Below are 17100 nucleotides of genomic sequence, written 5' to 3'. Positions count from 1 at the left end.
AAAGGATGTTAAAATAGGACTCATTTCCTCTTGTTTTCAAGGAGTCCCCAAGACAAGCGATGCCAACGACTCCAAAGTGAGGTGAGACCCACTAAGCAGGGTTTACAAGGCAGACATCAGAGACCCATGTTCAGACCCTGGGCTGACTGCCCACTTCGAGTCCATGAAAGAAGGTGGAGAGGCCACAAGGAGGACCACGAATTAAGGGGGGAGAATTGCTACTGCGCTGTGAGTCCCACCCTGACTCCAGGGCATTTTTCCATCACCTTGAATTTAACAAGAGGAACCACATACAAAACTTAACCTGCATGCCTGCAGTTTGGGGAGCAGAGTGATTTCTCACAGTTGCAGGTGTGGGGGTCAAAATTCCCCTTGGCAGCTGAGACGGGACCATGTTTGGGAGGTAACTGCTATTGGTCACTCTTGGGTCAAAGATGCGACTGAGAATGGGCAGGCACTTGGCTGGCTCATGAACCTCTTCTTCACTTTTCATGCAGTTTTTTCAGCCATGCTACTAAGGCACACATTTGTTTTTAAACTGGGCTAGATGTCACCTGCTTGAAATATGTTCAGAGGAAACATGTTCTAGGAAATTGGATACATAATTGACAATTAATTTAAAAACCACTTTTAGCCCAAACCAATGGTAAAAGAAGAACAAACTTGGAGGACTCACACTTTCCAATTTTAAAAATTACTGCAAAGCCATAGTAATTAAGACAGTGAGGTATGCCATAGGACAGAGGTAGAGATCACTGGAAAGGCATTGAGAGCCTAGAAATAAACCCTCATGTGCATCGTCAATTGATTTTGGACAAGGATGACAAGACAATTCAGTGGGGGTGAGAACAGCCTTTTTAACAAATGGCGCCGAGTCACCTGGACATCCACATGCAAAAGACCAAAGTCAGATCCCTTCCTCATGCTATACACAAAAATCATCTTAAAAGGGGTCCTTCATCTAAATTTTAGAGCTAAAACTTTAAAACTCTTTGAAGAAAATATAGGACTAAATCCTTAGATTTTACTGTGACTATTACTTATTTTTTTTACTTGGGTTAGGTAGGCAAAGTCTTCTTATATAAGACCTGAAAGCACAAGAGACAAATAGGTAAATTGGACCCCATCAAAATGAAAAACTTTTATACAAAAAAGGACACTATTAAGAACGTGAAAAAATGACCATAGAATGGGAGAAAATATTTACAAATCTTATGTCTGATAAGGGACTAGTATCCAGAACACATAAAGGGTCCTTACAGCTCAACAGGCGAAAGATGAATAACCTTTTAAAAATGGCTAAATGATTTAACAGACGTTTCTCCAAGGCAGATTTTAAAATGGCCAACAAGCACCTAAAAGAGTGCTCAGTATCATTAATCATTAGGGAAATGCAAATCAAAACCACAGTCCAGTACCACTCACACTCAGTAGAAAGGCTGCAATAAAGAAAGGCAGACGGCAGACGATGACAAGTGTTAATGAGCACGTGGAGGAACTGGAACTGTCACACATTGCTGGTGGGAACGTATAAAAGGGCCGCGCCTGCGGAGAAGAGATTGAAAGTTCCTTTCAAACTTAAACAGCCAGCAGTCCCACACCTAAGTATACATCCAAGAGAACTGCAAACATATCTTCGCACACAAACTCTCTCCTTTGTACTTTAAAGTGAGACTTGACCTTTTCTGCCAAAAGCATTCTTAGACTGGTTCCCCCCTCTTCAAAACGCTGTCACCCATTCTCCTAGTTCAGGTGGATTTAGATTTTTGCAGAGGAAAAGAGAATTTGTGACTAGTTGACGGCATTTAAACAAAACACTGTAACACAGGAAAAAGGACATTTTACTCAGAAGAAGTTCTAGGAAGAGACGGGGGGTGTTTTTGAGACAGAGTGATGTTGATTTCAAGGTTTATTAAGACATTAAAAAAGTAATTTCACTGATGCATGAGTATTTCCCTTCAAATATAGAAGTGCCTATTGTTACAAATCCTTAAGAATCATTCTGTTATGGTACAGTAAGCTGCTTCCTCATCCCAGAAACTGCACTACATGAGTTTCATGCGACTTACAGACATAGCAAAATCTCCAAGCAGTCAAACAAATGGCCAATGATTCCACCACCCTTGTACATGTAAATTTAAACTCAGGCAAAAATAGAAGACCCCCCTGGACAAATCCTCAATATTAGCTGCACTTCTCCTCTCTTCCCTAATAGCTTGCCCAGATTATTCACAAATGAATTATTCATGATTTGAATGGGGGAGTTTTGTTTGTTTGCCATATTTTTTTTTTAATACAAGAGGGAGACAGAGAAAGGGGATTTAACATTTGCAGCTTCATTAAGCAGGTCTGAGCAACCACCTTGGTGGAACTACGCTGAGCTCCAGGCCTGCAGACCTCTTAGAAGCAGCCTGGGAGATGAGGCCCTTCACAGGAGGAAGGGATCTGGGGTACTTAGCGAGGACCCACTGGAATTTCCTTGGAAAAAGTGTTCATGAATTTTGAGAAGAAGAGCTAGGGGAAGTGTTCCTTCCTAAAGCCAGTGTTCTTCATTCATTCCTTAGGTTAAGATTTGTATCACGTTCTTAAAGACACAGAAAAGAGCACACGATTTCATTAGGAGTAGGGCTTGTCATGTCAATGCTGAATAGACCATTATGACTACTTGGATTAAATCGTGACCATCAACACAGATCCTGGACTTTGTAACCATATCCAAATGCTCTAACAAGAAGCCCCAAATGAATATCACGTAACAAAAGTGACAGGAAGCTATTTTAATAGCAAATAACTAGACAAAAATGAAAATGATAAGGGACCTTAATAAATACAGCACTTTATAATTGATGCTACAATATGTACATTTTGCAGCATAAATTACTGTACAAAATGGTCCACTTTCAAATCCCCTTTGATCCTGGAAATAATCCTAAGACCAATTCTTGTAAGAGGAGAAGATGAAGGCCCTTTAATTTTGTTTTGTGGCTGCTTAAACTGTCTCAGGGGGGATAAGCAGGTTTCTAAGTTGCTGGCAGCTTTCCTAAGACCAGGAATTTGAAATGGTGTTTGATCTGACACACTAGGCCATTGATATCGGAATACTGAATTCAAATTGCCAGCTCCACAAATAAACATCCAAGATGATGTGGTAAGAGGAAAATGGTGGAATTAAAATTCCTGCTCTGACCGAGGCTAACTACGTGGGAGGGTCGAGAAACTCCACCGCATGCAACCTTTGCAGCTAGCAGCTCTCACGCTGTCGTGGGCATGTCTGTTCCTTAACATCCTGGCTGAGAAAAGGTGAAATCAGACGGTCTAGCTAGTGTATCTCCACCTCCTCAGGTTGCCATCCTAGAATTTTCTACCAAAATACTCAGAGCTCCCCCTGGATGAAGTGTTGTGCTCCTGTGGAAAGGGTGCTGGTACTGATTTGGGCTGAAATCAGACTGAATCTCTTAGGACCTTCAGCTGTGGCTCTTTTGCTCTAGAGAAAGGCCGGGAAAGGGGTTTCCAGCGAGGATGCAAAGAAGATGCCCTTTCAAATGAGTATTTCATGATGATTGTGGCTGAGCCCAGGTCACTGATTTAGGGCCACCAGGAAGCCCCTGTGTCTAAATAGTATAAACATTAGGGAAAAGCTAAAAACTTTAAACCAACATCGAGGGCCTTGACCTCAGTGGTGTGAAACACCCAGGTCAACGGTCAGGTTTCCAGTCTTTGTCCTGCTGCCCGGGGCTAGAACGTGCATCTCCAGGCGGGAATCACAACATCGCTAAGTTCTCATGTCGATTTTCTCTCCCCTGGTTCCCTAAGGTTTAGCCTATAATTAAGCAATCATGTTGAGGCAACTAACCCACTAGAGAAACAAAATCCATCCTTTTCTCAGGAGAGATTTCCTCTTTCCTGAAGCTCATGACATACCCAAGTCCCTTTGGACAGATCTCCTTTCTCAGGGACAAACCTTCCCAGAGCAGCTGTCCGCCATCCCTTGGCCCCAAACAAACAAAAATCACCATCCGAGGCACAAGATTCACGTGAAGAGAACTCAGCCTCCTGGCACTCAGAGGAAACCAAGAGAACACAGAAAACGAGACTGTGCCGTGGGCGTCTGGTCCCACAAGGATGTTTGAGGCCCGGTGCTCAGTAGGCGGGTTATGTTCTCCTGGGGGATGCACACATTGGAAGCTTGGACCCCAAGTTCCCTCTTCCCCTTCCCATCTGAACTGCCCTCCCCCAAGCCCCGCTTTCTTAAGGCCAGGTTTGGACGAGGAAGAAGACGGTGAGATTGTACCATCAGCTGCAGGGCACGCATCCCACCACATGGGTCTGCCAGCAGGATGGACTCAAAGTGGCAACAACAAAGACTGAAGGTTCTCGTGGAGGGGCCTGTGGCTACCCGCTGTCACCCTCTTGGTCCTCCGGAACCTGGTCAGGGCTGGGACAAAGCGTGGTCTCCCACATCACACACCTTTGCATCCGGTGCCTGCAGGGACGGCAGGTTTCCGTTGCCTCTGCTCTGATAGTGATGCTCCACTTCTGCTGCCAGTGACAACTGGGGCTCTCAAATGCTTGCCCCACGCTGGTGATCCTCACACCCTCTCAGGTGGGCAGGTGATGTTCGGAGTTACATTTCGCGTAGGGGAAACAGAAGCGTGGAGAGGAGCTTTACTTAAGACCCAGAGGCAACCGGCCAAGGAGGAGTGTGTCCGGGCAGCGCGGTTTCCCTGGCTGCTCATCCTCTTGGAACATCGGCGAGTTCTAAGATTGAATCGTTAATGCCTTACAGCCCCCACTGCCCCTAATAACCATTCTTCTACATAGTCAAGATACGGAATCAGACTTAGAGAACTTAGAAGGAAAAAAACCCGAGAGGAACAAAAAGACCAAGCCAGCTCACCGAGAAGGACATTTTGGGTTGAGCTGGCAGCTGGGGGAACATCACGGGATTAATAATCAGTCTGGCAAGTGCTCAAAGGAGAGTGTTAAAGTGGCTATTTCACCACACAAACAGGCCCCAGAGACGGCAGGCAATGACAGGAAAGTGCCTATCGCTAAAGACTTGCGTGTTGCATGCTGGATTTGGGACAACTCAGCTACATGCCCAGTCTTCAGGCTTCGTGATCACTCACACTGCACATGAAGCTAACGGAGGAGACTCAAGAATGTCCTTTAAAAAACCATATCCACGTGGCTCCTGTGGGTAGCTGCTGCTCAACCAAGAAATGCACACTCCTCAGTGGGAAGTGTTAAGGAAATGCTCATTTGGGCATCTGGAAATAAAGAGATGATAAATACTCAGGGGAAAATCAATTCTCTTTTAAGGAAAACCGAAAAAGGACTGAAAAACAATACAGAAACTAGAGTATCGTGATTACTTTTATAACCAAAAAGCACTGTTTGAAAATCCTAGACATTGGTTCTATTTTGCATCCTATTTGGATGTAAATATTTTCTGATGAGCTTTTCGTATGTTAGAAATGAGCAGGAAAAAAAAAAAACAAAAACAACCAAGTCCTTGATTTAGCTTTTCAGGTCTTACCGTTACTTTCTGATGCTTAAAGACAAACGCCGAACCTTGTGTTGACTTGCAATTAGTGACCTGAATTCACCCCTCAGATCAACATGTTTGAAATTGGCTGTAAGAGGTGGATTTTCGAAGAATTTCACAGAGGGATTGAATCTCCTGATTCCCATTACTGTGAGTCGGAGCTGTGAATCTAAATCCCCTGGCAGCTGACCCCAAATTTACCCCCCGCTGCCTCAAAGTGCCAATTAAATAATAAAAACCAAAACCGTGGTCAGAGGCAATTAGTTTGAGAACAGAGTTTTATCATTTTCCTCATGCCAAGCAAACAAATCGACCCGTCTGATGACATATACAGAAGAATTCAGTTTGGACAAAGAGAACACAAATCTCAAGTCTGAACATTTCTTGTGCTATTTGTCAGGAAGTTGTAATATTGAAAAAGTGTGCTCTTCTGAGAATGGGAAAACAAGGAAATAAACTCTGGCTCCAAACTGTTGGAAATTCAGTTTCTGTTGTTGGGTTTTTTCCCCCCCCTTTCACTAAAAAAAAAAAAAAGAAAAAAAAAAGTCTTTCAAGATTCCAGTTGATCCAGGTTTTGTTGAAAATGTGTTACTTCTTAGAGATACGATGCTGATGGGAACAGACTTCAGCTGAGTAGCAGGCAAAACTGCACAAGAGGAAGATAGTTCTTGAAAAGCCTTCAGGGGTTTCTTAGCGCAAACCACCTCTGAGAGAGTATGAGGCTCTTTCAAAGCGGTCCCTGGAGCAAGCAAAGCCAAGGACCCCGTCCTGGCCATTTCTGGGATGAGGCGGTCTCCATGGCGACCGGAGCTAGCGGTCTGCTGTCCTGTTTGAATCTAAGAATATAGTCTGGGTAAGGTGAAGCAATTATTTTGTTTTTGTTGCTGTTTCTGCTCCTTTGTTTAATTTTGGGGAGGAGAGGAATGAAAAGGAAGGGAGAGAAGAGTAAAAAGTGAGGTTAACAAAAAAACCCTCCCACACGGGGGGGATGCATCATGGCAAGCCACTGGTCTAATATTTCTGTCTTCGGTAGTTCAAAATTCTCTTGTTTCACTCAACCAAATATTCCAACACTATTCCACCATGTTGGTTAGCGTTGGAAAATCCCGGTAGACACAAGTCAGGGAATTAACTTGGGCTATCAAGGGACGTTGATAGAAACAGTGTCCCAGGGCAACTGTTTGGACAGACATCAATGTAGTCATCAAATTAAACTCCTCAAGCTTCCTACACAGAGTTTTCTGCAATATTAGGGGTGTGTTTCCACACAAGCATTAAACTATAGCTATAATAAAGAAAAACAGTTTTTTTTTTTGCCCATGAAAAACATCAGACTTAGTAATGGATAATCTGTGGAAGCTACATTTAAAAATTTCATGAAACAATAAGGTCCATTCTAAAGAGATTATGAACTGGGGACCGGAATGCATATTTGAATGTATTTTGATTCTGAAATTTCCTTGTAAAAATATTCACAGAAATTGGTGGACATTTTTTTTTTAACGTACAAGTCGATGTCTCTCATTTACAACATAAATCATTTAATGTAACATTTGCAACCTTAGAAAGGCAGACATATTGAATCCAAGTCAGTTTATAAATTCCAATTTCACATGGATTAAAAACTGCAGATAAATTAAGTCACAATAATATCCTGTACATGCATTAAGGCTGGTGACTGCTAAAGTGTCTTGGGTATCTACACACAGGAAATCACACACAGATTACTGGGTCTGAAGAGAGTCAACATCATTAAAAAAATCTTGCTTTTTTTTTTTTTTGGTGATACAGATTTCAACAGTAACTCTGGAAAACTGTGAAAAATGTTATTTAAAAATATATATGTATTTACTACTGCACAATTTCAAAGATGTGATTTGTAAATAATGTTGGCTGCACTGATTAATTTTATAACATTTACTGCACTTCCGAGGTGATGTGAACACGCAGGGACTTATACTCAATATTAGGCACTAGTCATACCCTTCAGGCGTACTACAGTTTTACGTTAGCTGTCTTGTACATATATATTTTTAAATGTATGCGTTTATATAAACTGTGTATATTATGTATGGAATGTCAGAAATGTACACGTCACTGTCATATAATACACAGGTCGCTGTTGTACACACTAGGGGACGTTTTAGTGCAGAAAGTCTCATTGCATTGACACCGTGTGTTCAATCTAGCACACAGCTGGTCAACTCTTCAGATCATTTTTTTCCAGTACATTCCTCTTTAGATAGTGGGTCCGAGTTTCCATTGGCAATTTGAAAGTTTCCAGAAGTATGTTTTAACCAAATCTCTCTTCCCAGGCACAAGTCTGATCTGTGTCGAATAGTAACAAACCCCACGTTTTGATCAGGAATATATTTGGGTTACTCTCTTTCAAATGTAACTCTAGAACTGTGATCAAGGTCCATTCAGGTCATGGAGAGATAAGGCCATCTGAACTTGTACTGAACTTCTGATGAAATAATGTCTTCAAATAGAAAAAAAAGGATGATAGACATTATATGTTTAAATGGGAGACTTTCTAGAAGGATGTACACGGAACAGTGAGCAGTGGTTGTCTCCGGGGGGTGGGGCTTAGTGCCTCCTACTTTATACTTTTCTGCATCATTTGAATTTTTACCATGAGCTTGTATTATTTCTGTAATCAGAAAACACAAGAAAAGTATTTCGACTTCGAACAAAACCAAATAAAACGAACAAGCAAAGATCAGAAGATGCTTCTCCATCAAAATCATTGACGCCCAAGCAAACAAAACCTACTGTCCCAACACACCCTACTGATGAAACAGAAGACCCTCGAGCAGTGGTGCGCTCTGACCATCCCCAAAGGACCGGCTTCACGTTTTCTTGGAAACTTGGCTCACCGAGTGTTGAGTCAGTGCTGCTGAATCTCATTCAGCCAGAGGCCACCTGTGTGTTTCCGTGCATCTCCCAGGTAAGCACGTCACGTGGACACCACAACAAGGCCTGCGACTTACAGGTGGGCAAGGCCAGACAAGCACCCCAGGAATGCACGGTGGACCCGAGGACCATCGCTTTATGTGAGAGCCTGAACATTTCATCAGAAATCAGCAAGAATGAATAGACCTAAGCCTCAGTCCTCAAAAAAAATTTTTTTTTAAAATTAGACTTCAATGAGATTGGGAATTTCGGCAACAATTATTAAAAGGAACGTTAGAAGCACTTCAGTTGGAGAAACGGAAAAAAGAATTACTGTTAATATTTCCAAATGCTTGAAGGGCAAAGCCGAATGCAATTTCCACATACTCTTCCCTTGTTCATTTCAATTACTTTCAAATCACCGAAGTTGTTCAGTCATTTGTACAGCTCCGAATCAATGCTTAGAGCTAGGGAATTACAGCAGTCTTATTTCCCACCTACGGATCAGGCTGACAAAAAGATTAACATTACAACCAAACTAATGAGACCTTCCGTATCTGTTCCAAATGCTTTGTGTTACCATCACTTCAAAAAATAGGTTATTCCACCCATCACATCACCTGTCTTACTCAGGCCACCTTGGGGCAACTCTGCCAAGGAAGAGGCCTCAAGGTCACAATTTTTGTTTTTAAAGTGTGGCAAGGTATATCTTCATTTTCCAGGAGTTTTTCTTTTTTTTTTACTAACATTTTTATATCCCAATATATTTAACAAGAAGACTAAATCTAGGGTATGACAAGAGACAACAAAAGAAATACATTTCAGACAAAAATTGTAAACAAGATGTCAAAAAACTAAAATGTAAACTTAATTAAAAAAAGAGAAAATAAAGAATCACGGGCGAGACGTAAACACGGCAGACGCACCGGGAGTCAGCACGACGGTCTGCTCGTTGCTACCCCAGACCGAACTTCCATCCTTGCAGGATTAACTCACTCTTCTGAGCAAGCAGCTTGCTAATTACAGCCTGAAACGGATCCCCCAGATCAAACTGCATTAAAGGCCCGCAGAGGCACCTTCTGCACAGAGCCGGAGGATGAGACAGAATCGTGATAGCAAAGAGTTCTCGGCCTGATGAGCAACAGATACAGATTCCCAGTGAAGGGACATCCCAGCTAACATCCTAATTTGGCCAAGAGAATTTGTAAGGAAGCTATCACGGAGAGGAAAGACTTGACAAATGCCCTGTGGCTCTCCGGCCCCCGTGTCACAGTGGCAGGAGAGGGAACTCATGCTGGGTGGGCTCCCCAAACGTGCAGAAGATTCCAATTCCTAACACCCCCAAACATTAAAGCTGTTGCTGCTTTCATGGTGGCTAATTCTCTAAGACGCTGAGGTTTCACTAAATCTCAGTGCCATTTGCATACTATTTTGGGGGGAGAGGGCAGGGCCAGGCAGGCCGGTGGGAGTTGATGCATTTGCTTGTGAGACGTTTAGTTGATAGTAAAGTTGGATCGGGGGCACTGGTACCAGACGAAAGGCAGGGTGTTTGGTAACATGCAATCTAGTAAACGTCCAGCACAAAAATAACTGACTTATTTTCATTATTCAATTACCCATTAATACACACAATCAAAAAAAATAATTGGGGAATAGTAACATTAATACTGAAAGTAACCAATAGTATAAGAACTACGTTCATCTTAACTGGCAGTCAAGCTTTTGGTGTGCCGCATTGCACCTGGTTAACTAACCCATGAGATTTTGGTTGAATGTTCTAAGAAGTCATGGTTTAGCTTTGAACTAGAAAATTGTGCGTGTGTGTGTGTGTGTGTGTCTGCGATTTTGTGTGCGTGTACGTGTGTAGGTGTTTTTTCTCTCATCAGAAAGGTCAGATCATTCTGTCCAGCCTGGGATTATGGAAACTAGACAAAGAAAATGTGTTCTAAAGAGCTGTGTACCTTACACACAGACACAGGCAGCTTCCTAGACACGCACACACACAAACACACACGCCCTGGGAAAAAGACCATTGTTCGATGCTGAGAAAATATTCACCGCAGTTTGACAAGCGCTGTGGCTGTGGCCAGGGATTTCAGTAGCACAGTGTCCAGAAATGTGGAGCAGTCCGCGAAGACAAGAGCACCCTCCGGCTCCGGGGCGAAGTCCCTACGACAGGTGGGCGCTGTTCCGCAGCCAGTGCAGGCCCTGCTGGGAGTACTGGACCAGGTGCTCCATGCTGCTGTGCAGGGTGACCGGCCCCATGAGCAGGTCCAGGTCGTTGAAGAATTCTAGGGGAAGAGAGAGCCGTGAGAGTGATGCGCGCCCCGCGCTCTGTATCAAGCAAGCAGTCACTGTTCCAGCGCGTGACATCAGCAGTCAATCGAACAAACTAAAACCCTAAAGTGGAGAGCTACAGCCACATAGTCACTCTGCTGGTGACTTCTAATTCAAATGAATGACGTTTACTTAGCTGAAGAGCAGAAAAAATCTACTTCCTCAGACTGCATCCTCCTGGTGCAGTAATACTTCCCACCCTGAATGTGGCCAGTGGCTTAGTCATTCCTTACACTGTCCTCAGCTGTGGTCTGTCCCTGGAGGGAGTCCTGCGGAAAGGCTCCTGGCTCCTGGGGGCAAATCAGAGAGGAGTTCTGAAACACCTCTACTGAGGTCGCCTTCTAGTCCTTGGACATTCTCTGGGTTTGTCCTTTGGTCACATGTTTCTTATCGCCAAGGTACTCTGCTGGGTGCAGGAGGATAGAGGAAAGGGTGCCCCAGGATGTCAGGCTCTGCCATCTCAGAGGCCACCGTTTGGTGGCTGATGGAGGCAAAGCAATTCAAGCAGCTACAAGTCATAACTGGATCACTGAGCTGCGCTCCCTTTAAGTACAAATCTGGTAGGAGTTTTTCAAAAGTGCACCTATACCTGGGGAAGGCACAGGAGACTGAGGAGATCCAGGGTCCAGGTGGCTGGGAGGACAGCGTGGCAGGAGTCCAGGAGCAGAACAGGGGAGGAGGGGCAGGTCGGGGGAAACCATGCCGACCTCGCACTGGATTTGTGGCTCTGCCAGGAGATGTCTTAGTGGGCAGCTGGCTATACCATCCAGAGCCTGGGCTGCTCAGGGTCTTCCAAGCTGGCCACGTAAACTTGTGTGCATCTGCCCCTTCTGTTTTATTCACCTGTGACATTCTCTCCACGCCATCACAGCCACTCAACTGTGAATTGCTCTTCAAAACCCTGTCCCGTGCCAACTCCTCTAGTGACCCTGTCCTGCTGGCCTCAGCCCCTGGCACTGATCTCTCTGCCATTCCTATTGGATTTTCAGGGTGCACCACCTCTGGGCTACTGTAATGTCCTGTCTGGTGTTATGATCAATTTCATGTCCTCAGGACCCATCTGCCTACTTGTGCCATAAATTCCGTACCTCATCACAGACATCCTGGTCTCAGCTGCAGAGGCTTACGCTACCATGGGAACAAAATTTGCATTTAATGACTTGAAAGCGAGCTCAGCTTTACACTCTTGCCCATGACTAGAGAAAGAGTAGTGAACTGGTATAATCTGGGAGAAAGTTAACAATATATACCAATATATAGCTTGAAAGAATCTATACATGTTGACCCCCTGATTCTATTTCTACTACTCACTCCTATGAAAATAATCAGAAATATGAAGAATGATTTATATTAGGATATTTATCGTAACATTATTTGTACCAGTGGAAAAAAATAGTAAGTAACATAGATGTCCAACAATAGGGGAATGGTTTGGGAAATCATGATCCCCTAAGACTGCATAACCACCACATGACAGTATCACAGAACCATCATGAAGGGTGTTTTTGAACTAGTTAATGACATGAGAAGATGCCTGATATAATGTAAAATGAAAATAAAAAAAAAGACAGGATGTAAAACTGTATATATACTACGATATTATTTTGGTAAAAATCATGCATGTTTGGAGAAGACCAGAAGAAATTTCTGTAGAATGTTAACAGCAATGATTTCTTGGTGATAAGATTACTGACAATTGAAAAAAGTTTATCCTACAGTTTTTGATACTTTACAAATTTAGCCACAGTTTACATGCATTCCTTTTATAATCAGTAAAAATAAACATTATTTTAAAAGAATATAGAGTATTTGTCTTTATCTGACTTATTTCACTTAGTATAAAGCCCTCCAAGTCCATCCATGTTGCTGCAAATGGCAACATTTTATTTTTTTTATGCTGAGTAGTATTCCATTATGTGTGTGTGTGTATATATGTATATATATGTGTATATACACACATCTTCTTTATCCATTCATCTGTTGATGGACACTTAGACTGCTCCCATATTTTGGCAACTGTAAATAATGCTGTTATGAACATTGAGGTATATGTATCTTTTCAAATTAGTGTTTCAGGGGTTTTTTTGGGTATATATACCCAGGAGTGGAATTGCTGGAACATATGGTAAGTCTGTTTTTGGTTTTGTTGAGAAACCTCCATACTGTTTTCCAGAGTGGCTGCATCAATTTACATTCCTACCAACAGTAGGGAAAGGGAAGGGGAGAGGGTCATTATAATAAGGGTAGGGGATTAAGGGGTACAAACTATTAGGTATAAAACAAGCTCAAAGACATATTGTACAACACGGGGAAACAGCCAATATGTTTTAATAACTATAAATGGAGTGTAACACTTACAACTGTGAATTACTATATTGTACACCTATAACTTATACAATATTATATAGCAACTTAAACCTCAATAAAAAAGAAATATCGCTTACCTATTAAACATTTTTTTCAGTTGTAAGCAGCTATCTCTTACATAGCTAGTAACATTCATTGCCATTAGTTAATTAATTCACCCTGTGTTTTAGAGCCCCGCCTGTGTTCCAGGCACTGTGCAGGTCTTCGGAATACAAAATTGAGTAAAATGCAATCCCAACTTCACGGAGCTCACTGTCTGAAGGGAAAAACATCTGTGGGTCTGTCTGTGTATGTGATGTGTGTCTGTATCATTGGTACTGATATCATCTCCACCTCCACCTCCTCTGATCTTTCCCACAGTGAAAATGAAGGTACGTAAGAGCACAGGAGGCCCTGAGTGAGGGGAGAGGTCAGGAGAGGTTTCACACAGTAGGTGACAGCATCTACTATTTCTTCTTGGGTAAATGACGAACGCTTGGCAGTGATGCGAAAGGGTCAGGCGGTCTCCCCGCGCTGCGGCTGAGCCGCGCACGCGCTCCCCGGCGGCACACCCACCTCTGTTCTCCTTGGCCAGGCTGTCTGCCATCTCCCAGTAGTCGTAGCTGTGGAGGATGCTGTTGGTGATGCTGACGTGATTGGCGGCCATCTGGTGGATGCGCTGTGGGATGCTGACGATGGTTGAGGGGGACAGGGCACTGGCGTTGGAGAGGCTCCCCTGAGATCCCACAGAGTTGGTGGGCGAGGGGTTGGGAGACATGGGGGACGGGGTTCCCGTGCTCCTGGAAGGGGAGGGCGTAGGAGAACAAGAGTGGACAGGTTGGTACCAGGTGAGGGAGGGCAGCCCCTCAGGGGACTGTAAGCAGAGAAGCACGTCACCCAGCCTCATGCAGACATCTCACTCATCACCTTCACGCTGGAAAAACGCACTTACTTTCCACTGGCCCCCCACGGAGACGGGGCTTGGGCAGCTTTAGATGAATTCTGCAGGAAAATAAGAACATTGATGGTGAGTATCCTCTGCTTGAGTTTAAACAGCTGACAGTAACATGTTCTCAAGTGACAGCTGAGAGAGGGATGACAGACATTGTAGATAAAATGCAGATTCACAGAAACTGGCCCTGGGAAGTTATAATTACTGGGCTCTTGGCCCCCTCTCTGGTAGACAGCGGGGGGCAGCTGCATGGCCTAAAATGAGGAGCTCACCCCACAGCCTCAGATTTTATGCACCAAATTCAATCACAATCCTGAGGGTCTGCTGAATCTTAAATCAGCCTAATTAAAAAACAAACAAACAACAAAACCTCAAACCAGCTTATTTTTTCTGAAAAGGAAAAAAGAGTAGGAACCTTCCCTCCCCTTCGTATACACACTAAGAACAACTTATATTTAAATTAAAACCAATGCAGAATTGCAGAAACTGTTGGTATACTTTAAAGAAAATGGTACTTTTTATTTTCTAGTTATTTTTTTGGGGGGGGATTAGGTTGTATTTATTTATTTAATGGAGGTACTGGGACTCGAATCCAGGACCTCGTGCTTGCTAGGCACTCACTCCACCACTGAGCTATACCCTCCCCCAGTCCGTATGCTTTGAATGCCCGAAAATATATGAGACATCGATTGTCATCATTTTAACTTATGAAGCTTAAAAGTATTTCTCTTAAAGGAAGTTGCTCTCGAATATTTCTGAAAGGACAGATTAAAAAGGATTTCCTTAACAGACAGAGAATTCAAAAATTCTGATTTATTTGAATATTTCAATTGAGGGTATGTAGCAAGAGCCAGTTGTTTGCACCAGGCATTTAAAAGACGAGTTCTGCCTTTGGCAAGGAAAGTTGCTAAGTGTACAGATAGATTTCCTCTCTGTGAGCCCAATTCTGCTTTCTTGGACATCAGTCTATGAGGCCGTTAAGGGAAAAATGGTCTTTATAATGCTGATGTGAATTCTCCCTTTCAGAGACAAGAAAATAGCTCCAGCCTGGTTCTCCAGAGACAAAGTGTTTCTTCTGGTTACAAAGAACTTTATGAAGAGGTGACTGATTTTAGTTTTTAGCGGAGGTGTTATCAAAATGGTAAGAAATGGCCTTATATGTGGCAATTTTGCAAAATTGCCTTCAGGCCTCTTCCACTGTCACTAAAGCCCTGGGACTTAAAAAAAGCATGGGTGGACAAAGTCCTTTTTCTTAGAGCCAGCTGTACTGATAAAACTCATTTTTTTATGGACAAATTATCATTGTCTCCTAAAGGTTTCATAATCTCTGTACTTTAAGTAGCATTTAAATAGCCTTCGATTAAGGATAACTACCACTAACTTCTGGAGGGGAAGCTCTGATTTTTAAGCTGTATTATCTGTTCATTCTGAGTAATTTAATATATATATATTTATATATATTTATATTTATTTTTTATAGAAGTGTAGTTAATTTACAATGTGAATTTCAGGTATACAGCAGCAAAGCAATTCAGTTATACACACACATATATATACTTCAGATTATATGTTATTATAAAAAATTGAATATAGTTCCCTGTGCTATACAGTAGGTCCTTGTTGTTTATCTATTTTATATATAGTAATGTCTATCTGTTAATCCCAAGTTCAGAGTCCTTCTTTATTCAAGTGTTTCTCATTTTTCATTTTTTATTTATTTTTAATTGAAGTATTATCAGTTTACAATGTTGTGTCAATTTCTGGTGTACAGCATAATGTCTCATACATATACACACATGTATTTGTTTTCATATTCTTTTCCATTATAGGTTACTACAAGATATTAAATATACTTCCCTGTGTTATACAGAAGAAACTCGATCTATTTTATATAGTAGTTAGTATCTGCAAATCTTGAAATCCCAGTTTATCCTTTCCCAACCCCTTTACCCCCTGGTAACCATAAGTTTGCTTTCTATGTCTGTGAGTCTGTTTCTATTTTGTAAGTAAGTTTTTTTTTTTTAGATTCCACATGTAAGTGATATTATATGGTATTTTTCTTTTTCTTTTTGGCTTACTTCACTTAGAATGATGATCTGCAGGTCCATCCATGTTGCTGCAAATGGCATTATTTTATTCTTTCTTATGGCTGAGTAGTATTCCATTGTATAAATATATCACAACTTCTTTACCCAGTCATCTGTCGATGGACATTTGGGTTGTTTCCATGTCTTGGCTATTGTAAATGGTGTCAAGCGTTTTTCTTGCCTGGGATAACTCTCTTCAGTACTTGCTCTCAGAGTCTACATTTTTGAAAACTACTTCTCTTGACCTTAGGTGCCCAACATAAAGGGAAAGGCTTAGCGTCATTATGTCATTATGACACACAATGGTTGATGGGCCGATATAGCTACCTCCTACCTCCTTGGCTTAGCACCTGCTTACTCTACGTGCAAGACCAGGAAGGAGGTGGCTTGCTGGATGGACACAGCCCACAGGACCCCAAGCAGAGCCAGGTCACCAGAGATCATCTCCAAGAAGTGGAGCTTGGGGATTAAAGGATCTAAAATGATGGTTGTGTATCTGACAAAGGGTTGGTTGAAGCAGAGGTGGTGTAATTTCTTATTTCTACAGACGAATGGACAGAGAAGAGGCCCAGAAACCTCAAATGAATGATTACTTCAGGTCCACTTCATCACAGTACGTCAAAGGTTTTCTTTCTTTCTTTTTCCTTTTCTCATTCTCCCAGTGAAAATGCTCTCACCCCCCGAGACAGATAAACGTTAGCATGGTTTCCGACTCTACCCTTACGTGTGCACATGGCCACTGTCCTACTGCCCCTGGGTTCTAACAAGCCATTTCTTATCATTTAAAATAACACCTTTATTAAAAATTAAATTAGCTACTGGAGATAGCGAAGAGGGAATTCTGAGCTGTTACTTCTAAGGGGAAGATTTAAGTGAACATGAGGAATTTGTGTTAGCTAGAAAGACGGATTTCCTAGGACCCTGGGATGGGTAAC

At 42.4% G+C, this 17100-nt stretch overlaps 1 protein-coding gene across 1 annotated transcript in view; it reads right to left on the bottom strand.

Moving 5' to 3' along the window:
• Nucleotides 1–5808: 5808 nt before the first annotated feature.
• AFF3 (ALF transcription elongation factor 3) overlaps nucleotides 5809–17100 on the bottom strand; it is a 428458-nt gene continuing 417166 nt past the window's right edge. The window contains exons 23-25 of the mRNA XM_072951324.1: nucleotides 14079–14128; nucleotides 13703–13926; nucleotides 5809–10734 (exon numbers count right to left, since the gene is read on the bottom strand). Of these exons, the coding sequence (XP_072807425.1) occupies nucleotides 10613–10734; nucleotides 13703–13926; nucleotides 14079–14128 (396 nt within the window). The 3' untranslated portion in view covers nucleotides 5809–10612. The remainder of the gene's footprint in view (nucleotides 10735–13702; nucleotides 13927–14078; nucleotides 14129–17100) is intronic.

The sequence above is a fragment of the Vicugna pacos genome, chromosome 28 (assembly GCF_048564905.1).
Source record: "Vicugna pacos chromosome 28, VicPac4, whole genome shotgun sequence".
In the NCBI taxonomy this organism is placed as follows: Eukaryota; Metazoa; Chordata; class Mammalia; order Artiodactyla; family Camelidae; genus Vicugna; species Vicugna pacos.
This window is presented reverse-complemented; position numbering and strand designations above follow the sequence as displayed.